Consider the following 8,286-nt stretch of genomic DNA (forward strand, 5'->3'; position numbering starts at 1 on the left):
CAGCGTGGTGCATTCACTGCCAGTGTTTTTGTATCATAGTCTTGTTTATGAGCTGCGAGAGAGGGAGAGGGAGGAGGGGGTGTGCTGTGGTTGCCGGGGGAAGAGGAGGTTGTGTCTAATGAGGTCACACCCTGGCAACCCGGTGACTCCTCCCACTCAGCCCCCGCACCAATCCCCCCTCCCCCACCTCTCCCCATCAGCCCCCTCCTGAGTGTGTGCCCACCCACTCAACCCCCCCCTTCACCCCCTACCCCCATCCACTAACCCAGGGCTGGGTATAGAGAGGCAGAGAGCGAGAGCTCTCCATGGTGCTGAAAAAAACAGTCAGAACACAGTTGCAGTGCAGTCGCAGGGGGACGCAGCAGAGACGCATGACACAAAAAGACAGGGATAGAACCGAGAGGGGGGGAAGACTCAAGTATGAGTTGTTATAAGGAACAGCTGAGAAGCACAAAGCAAAAGAATAGGAGATGGAAATGTGAAAACAGGGAAGAGAGAGAGTGAGCTAGAGAGCAGGGAGGGGGATCTAATGAGGGGAAGTAAAGAGATTTGCTGGGAGGAAGGTAGCTACAGTCGGCAGTGGGCGTGTTCTTTGTGTTGTGATCTGTAGTTCAGAAGCCCGGTCTCATCTGCTGAAGCACAGGCCAACTGAGCGGACCTGTGTTTCTGTGGACGGCCAGGAAGCAGAGAGAGCAGCGGCACGGTTACCATACTCGGACACATGCTGCTCTGCTCTTCCTCGCCTCCAGTGCACCGTGAATGAGGATTCTATTGACCTGTGCAGCACTTTCTCGCTGTCACTGTGTCTGGACAGTTTAGGACAAGTCAGAGGAACAAGATTCGGCACAAGGAGCGCTACTTAACTTGGCATCGGACTGAGCGTGTTCTGGGTCTGCAGCTGCAATGGGAGTTTAATGCACGAGTGTGTTAGTGTGTATGTGCCATGCTGGCAGTCTTGGGCACGGTCTGTTGCTGCGTGGCATCTTCTGTCTCTAGCATGTGCAGATGTGTGGAGGAGTGAATTCTGCACCTGGCTTGGAGTTAAGCGCAGCGTGGACTGGTGGGATCACGTCTCCCCTCTCTGCCCAGGGGAGGGAGCACCAGGCTAGGTGTCTGGTGGTCCAGCTCCCCTCCAGTACCCGCCTGACCCTGGGTCTCAGGGACTCCTCTTAGCAAGCCAAGCAGTTGGACCGTACAATGGATGGAAGTCTGCGTGGATTTAAGAGGAATAGTGCACTGGTGTCCCAGGATAGGTCAGAGTTCACTGGCGTGCACTGGACTCACTTGGGGAAGACAACACACCCGTTGGTCCTCAAGCCGGCAGGGACACAGCCCCATTGTGAGTATACTGCACAACAAACACTTATACACACATGGGAATACGTGTGCCAATACATAAACATATTAGATTTTGTACATGCATGCAAACATCCAGTATTTATCTGCTTCCCAATTTACATTATGTTTATACATGCATACAACAGATGCAATCAGTCACAAGCCATTTCTACCACTTTTATGGAAGAACATTGAAAACTTGATCTCTCTGTGCGTGTGTGCGTGCGTGCGTGCGTGCGTGCGTGCGTGCGTGCGTGCGTGCGTGCGTGCGTGCGTTCACATGTGTGTGGGCACATGTCACTGGCACTGGCCTTGCAATCTTTCTGACATCGCGTCTATAAAATATCCACGCCGCCCTTCTCCTGTGACACAGTTGCCTGGAAACGGCCATGGTGTGCCACTTTCATTTCCGTTTTGAGCAAAGTGCACCTTGGTAGACCAATTGTTGCAGGCTGTTGTCTGCTATGAAATAGGAAAAAAAGAGATGAGAGTTGAAATAAAGGTGGAAGGCCGAGGATGAATGAGGGATGTCAGAGTTAGAGAGAGAGAAGGGGGGCGGAAACAGGGAAAATAGCAAACAAATACAGTAAGACATAGAGCTCAAGAGATGAGGGCAAAACCAATGCAATCTATTTTGAATGTATAACAATACTTCACACGGAAATCTCCTAGGAGGAAAGACCAGTGTGAAGGGCTTGGCTGGTAAAAACAGTGTGATAAACAACTGATTCCAGTGCAGAGCGCTGCTGCTAGGCTTACAGGGATTAGGCAGAAAAGCTTAATTCAGCTCCAACAGCGTTTGAACTCTGGAGCCTCCCTACCTCTGCACACACTTCACACATCTCACCAGAACCCCTCACTCCTCATCAACAAGCAGAATTTATCCCCCTTTATACAGCCCCACATCTCTGCCTGTGCCTGTGCATCAGTGATAAGGCTTTCATGATGAGGTAAAAAGCCATGTTGACACTAGGATTCTGTACCCAAGTTTGAACTTTGCTCTGAGGAGGCGATTCTGTCGCTTGACTCTTATCGCTGCTCCCCTGATGCCTGTAAAAAAACAATGCATAGGAGTCCCGGGGAACGATGGTGTTGGGTGTGAAGCCGGCATGATAAACCCATTGACCTACAGTGGCTCCCATGTGGGGGTTATTCATAGATAGACAGCGAGGTAGAGGGATGCTGAGATTGGCCAGACAATGGCTGCTCTCTGGCCCCGCAATCTCCATCTGGCTGCCCTCCAAGCCCGCTTGCACCCTTCTCACTGTGCGCGCACACACACACATACACACGCACGCACGCACGTGCGCTCACACACACATGTGCGCGTGGACGCACGCACTCATGCACACACGCACACATGTGCACGCACGCACGCACGCACGCACACACACACACACACACACACACACACACACACACACACACACAGAGGCAAATACAGTGCCCGCAAGCCCCCTCCCCCTCCCCTCACACAGTCACACTCAGTGCTTCTCTCACACGTAAACAAGCATGAGTCTTAGGCTGATCTGAAAACACTGACCTACATAAAAGCATGCGCTGTCTTCCTCTGATCCACCACCGACTCCTACAAATTCACACTGGGCTGCTGCATATAGTATATATATATATCACTGCATGCTTTTACACACATTTGCATTGACACGCACGCACGCACACACGCACATACATTACATATGCACGTACACATCATTAGCTGCTCAGTGTGATGTTTTGGGATCTCCACTACATAGCTGCAAACAGTGCTATTTTTAACATACTATCCTAGCCGGAATTAATCAAAGAAGGACCACAATGCAAAAACTAAGTGACGTCAGGATATCTACATTGTATGCTCAGTGAAGTCTCCCCGTTCATGACAGCTTTATTGTAGGAAAATATAATAGTCCTCTACAGAATCAGGGCACAGGAAAGGACAGCTCACAGACATACTTTGGAGCTCCTTCAAACATTTGATTGATGTTGCTGTGTCCAATATTCATCTGTGCCTATAGTAAAATCCTCAGTGTTCATTTTATCCATTTGTAACTCAGGGACTGTGCATATGTAACCAAATGGACCCGCAAGGGTCCATTTGGATACATTTGCGCACTCCATTAGTTAACTCAACACTGAGGATTTTTACTGTGTTCATAAGCATTTCAGTCCACTTAGTTTTGTTTATTGCATTGGTGAGATCTACGCTGAGTGTATCAAAGCAGCACGTCTGCAGCTCTGTGCACAAGGGGGAAAAAAAGCCCATTTCATGTTCACTCTGTTCATTCCAGCAACTTCTGCCATAAAATGTTCTTGATTTGATCAGTGGAAGAGATGAGCAATCTCCATCGATCCAGGACCATTATGAAAGACTCTGAAACCCTAACTGGTTTATCACTCTGTGAGGCCTTAACCCTATTTAAGGAGCATTGTGCTCTTGTACTTTGTCCAGTATTAAAGTATCCAATTCCCTGTGGCCTTCAGAATAATGCACCAGTATACATTTCTATGCCATCTACAGTATATTGGGCACGGATCTAGAGGCTGTTAAGGACCAGTAGAGTGTTTGAAGTGGTCAGAGATTGGGGGGTAAATACAGCAAGATACAGCATAGCAATCCCTTGACTGCGTATGAGCAGAATGTGCATATGTGTTTTTGTATAATGTACATACATGTGTAAGTGCATGTAAGAGGAAGGAAGCTTTGCATGCTCTTGGGAAAATGACTACACTTGTGGTCACAGTCATGATGCAAGACTCACAACCAATACAAACCCTCCATGGGCCCACATGCCCCGTGGCAACAAATAGACCGTACCAACAGCAACATCACTTGAAGTCAGTGTGTCACATTTCTTGTTGAGCTGATGCAATCTTGCACCATCCGTATACAGTACTTCTCAAGACTGACCTTGGAAATCGAAGGCTGTATGAACAATTAACCGCTTAAACCCTATATACTTCATTGACCGGAGTACCCCAGAGGTCTATACTAGGCCCCCTCATTTTTCTCTTCACACCAAATCTCTTCACTGAAAAATTGCAGATCTACAAGCTCTCAACGCATCACGTTGTGACGCGCTGAGAGCTTGTAGATCTGCTATTTTCGTTGCATATCTGTCAGTGTTCTAGTCAACTGCATCTGCTGCTACTTGGCAGCACCTTGTGTACACATCTGAATATGATGCCATTGTTCTAACCTCATGTACATACAGTACCTGCTATATGCTATTTGTATGTAAATCTTTTTGATTATCTGACCGGTTTCTACAGTATCTTGTATTTTTCTCTTTGCTCTTTCTCTAACTCTATCCTCCTCCCTAAGTGATGAAGTGTGCACGGAAAAAAAAAGAAAAGACAAGAATTTCAGTTCACAAAATGTCTTTACGCCTGTAAAGCTGTGATGTTACAATAAGTTGATTCTGGAATGAGCGCCCAGTTTCGCCAAATGTTCGCCTTTTGTGACATGCCCAGAATATAGGGATGCTAGAGTTAACAATACCATTTTTTATCATTTTTTGTGGACAAATAGATGCAAATGTTTCCTGTGCTTCTTTGTCAGAATGCTGTGGGGTAGACTTGAAGAATGATGAGCTCCAAAGAGGAGGAAACACTACGTTTTTTCCATTATGTTGAAGAGAGCGGCCTAAGAGCCTACAACGGTCTGCTGGCTCAGAACCTGGACCACGCCAGGAATGAGAGAAACCGCACGTACCTGCAGGAGAAAAAAGACAAGAAGAGAAAACAGGAGGAAGCCATAAAGAGGTATGAGAAAACATTGCGACTTATTCCAAGATGGTTCAAGGCTTAAGGTTATTGATTGGCTGTGTGACAAATGATGCAAAAGAAATTGCCTGAACGATTGATCAAACCCTTTGGTCTCATATCCAGTACTGTGGAACATTGGTTCTCAACCTTTTCAGGCCGCGACCCCCCAAAATAATCAACTGACAAGCACCCTGACAAGCACTAGGAATTGTAAGAGTTGAGGCATTACATTTTGCTTGAATCGGTTCCAGAGATAAACATTTGGAAAATAGCTGATCTACATGCTCACAACGCCTCGCAAAGATATTTTCAAAATGTTTGCCTCATTCTAAGGTAATATTTGACAATTTGGCCAATGTTTGACCATGTTTTATAAAATAATATCATGCACTGTTTGCTTTATATCTTTCTGGATATCAGTGGTGGAAAATAACTAATTAGATTTACTGTACTTTACTGGAGTATTGACATTGTACTTTTACTCCACAACAAGTATTTGAAAACTTTAGTTTCGAGTTAGGCCTACTTTGTGGATTTTCATTATTATTACAAAACATAATATTGTTGCTGTCCGGCAGAAACCAGTTAACTCCATTTTGACGCTTTTGCATTTTTTTTCTATAAATCATTGAACCAATGAAAAGCTTTAAAAAGCGTTTCTGACAAAACCAGCTAACTCCATTGGATCCTCAAACTTTCTGCTAAACCAGCTAACTCCACCGGAGTTAGCTGGTTTTGCTGACTCCAGGCTCCACCCCCTTTTGACCTCCAACCTCATTGTGAGCTTGGAGGTTCATTCAGCTGTTCTTATCAATGATGAACAAAACCTCCTAACTTTTTTTCATTTCCTGAAAAACATTTTGGAGTTGGTTTCTGCCGGACAGCAGAGATATATTTACTAGAAGGTCTCCTCATGGAAAGGCTCAAAGAATATATAACAACTACTGACAATCAATTTAGTTTTAAGAAAAAACATGGCACTGATTTATGTATTTACGCACTTATGGTAATTGTCAGCAGTACTAACTGTACTAACAGGAATCACAGATAGTGTTACTGTACATGGTGGTATTCCTCATGCTTCTGGAAACACTGGAGGCAATGTTTATATGTTTTAATTGATCTGGGCTTTATTGAGTGAAATCAGTCATGGTACTCAGGCTATCTCTGTGTTGCTATTGTCTGTTTTTTATATGGACCTATTGTGTCTGAAATAAAGTTTATCTATCTATTAACCACTTCAGTCTTTATATATAGTTCGGATATTTGAAATTAGCCGACGAGTTGTGGGCTTGTAGATCTGCTAATTTCAAAAATAAGTTATGCATTTTTAAAACCTGTGAAGTGGAACATTCTGCAGAATGAGTATTCTACTTTTGGTACTTTAAGTACATTTTGATGCCAATACGTTTGTACTTTTACTCAAGTAAATCTTTAATAACTAACTTTTACTTGTAACAGACTATTTTTACATTGTGGTATTGATAATTTTACTTAAGTAAAAAAGTACTTCTACCATCACTGCTGGATATAGTTAGATATTCATTACATCTTCCTGTTGTGTTGTGTTATCTTCCATAACTCCGTTCTGCGGCTCTTCAAGATAGAGAACTTGTTTGAAGTGTTATATGGTGCTTGTGGAGAGTCTTGTCCTTGAACCATGCATCACATTTCTTTTCCTAATCTAAATGCATAGGATTCAGTGGGTACACTTCAGGGAGAGGTGGTAAAGAATTGGGACAAGTGGCCAGTGGGTCCCTGTGGCCATGGCGGGTTGCCATGTGTTTTGGGCTGCCAGTGTGGACCGGCTCACCCCTTCTCTATGGAGGATAATTAATTTTTCACTTTTAGACTTATTTGGGACTTGTCCTTGGGCCGAGGTCATCGCTGCTCCATTTTTTGAGACGGAAAGCTTTTAGATGTAGAGAAGGCGTGAAAGGGAGTGCGATAGAGAAAACATCAGGGTATGTGTGAGTGGATGGGATGCACAATATTGTTGGAGTTCAAACTTGTCTTCTTTTTCTGGATGTTGCTGATGAATAGCATTATTGATTTGAAAGCTGGAAATGACACAAGTTGCTGAACTTTGTAGTCATTGTAATCTTAAATTAAAGATGCTGCGACATTATTCAGAATGTGGCAAAGTCAATTATTTTGGGGCGGATCAAATTAATAGACAAAATTGCATCTGGATCTCATTGTAGATCCTTATGCCTGAAAGCGGGCAGTAGTGTCTGTTTTTCCGATGAACGAGAGGAGAGGGGAGTGATGCCGCTGTGTGTAACCACACCACCGTGTGGCGTCCCGAAAAGCTGAATGAATAAGAGACGTGCATTCATAGTGTGCCTGGCACGTGGACACGGCGTGCTCAGGTTGTGGGTAGAAAAGTGAGAGCTGAGTTGAGACGATGCTAAGTGCTGACGCTGGAACGGCAGTTATGATATGCTTTTGCCATGTACTTCCTTAATACTTCATATTACAACACATCTACAGCTAAATGAAGAGTCAAATTTCACCTTTGTTCCATTATTCTATTGCTGCAGAGAGAGAAAAACAGGATATAATGACAGTTTGAGCTGTTTGAGGACCTAGAGTTAAGAGTTTACAGCTGTTGGTGGTCAAGGATGAATCTAAACTCTTTCCAGGAACTGCAGCCATCGACAAATGTTTCTGAGATCTGTGCCTCAATTTGTTACTGTTTTCAAACAGTAAAACTTACCTTTATGCTTGAAGCTTAGCGTCCCTATTCTGGACATAGCCGGACATACAGTGAATAGAGCAGATCTAATGAGATGCGTTGTGAGCTTGTGTGGCTATTTTCGGCGAAGAGATGTGGTGTAGAGGGATAAAATGAGGAGGCCATGGATGGACCGCTGGGGGACCCCAATGACGTATAATGGGGTTTAAGTGGTTAAATCTATAGTTATACTGCAGGTAGAGTATTGGACACTAAGGGTTGAGTGATTAAAAGAGGACATGAATCAACTAGATGCATTTTTGATCCCAGAGGACAGTACATTGAGTATTACTGTCTTTCGATGGACAAACAATTAATCTAATGATACAGTACAAACAAAAAGCTTGCATCAGAAAGGCTCATAGCAAACATTGCCGCCATAGTATCATAGAATCTAAAAAGCCAGTTGCGTTCTGTTTGACATGGGGTAGGAGGCATTTTAGCAG

General features: G+C 44.4%; 1 protein-coding gene across 1 annotated transcript in view; it reads left to right on the top strand.

Annotated features, from left to right (window-relative positions):
- Window positions 1-1,220: 1,220 nt before the first annotated feature.
- The window catches only part of nyap2b (neuronal tyrosine-phosphorylated phosphoinositide-3-kinase adaptor 2b), a gene marked incomplete at its 3' end in the record, with an annotated part of 26,982 nt that continues 19,916 nt past the window's right edge, over window positions 1,221-8,286 (top strand). The window contains exons 1-2 of the mRNA XM_084056829.1: window positions 1,221-1,339; window positions 4,898-5,100. Coding sequence (XP_083912955.1) covers window positions 4,922-5,100 — 179 coding nt within the window. The 5' untranslated portion in view covers window positions 1,221-1,339; window positions 4,898-4,921. The remainder of the gene's footprint in view (window positions 1,340-4,897; window positions 5,101-8,286) is intronic.

Source organism: Gymnoscopelus microlampas, assembly GCF_963454915.1.
Source record: "Gymnoscopelus microlampas genome assembly, chromosome: 5".
NCBI lineage: Eukaryota > Metazoa > Chordata > Actinopteri > Myctophiformes > Myctophidae > Gymnoscopelus > Gymnoscopelus microlampas.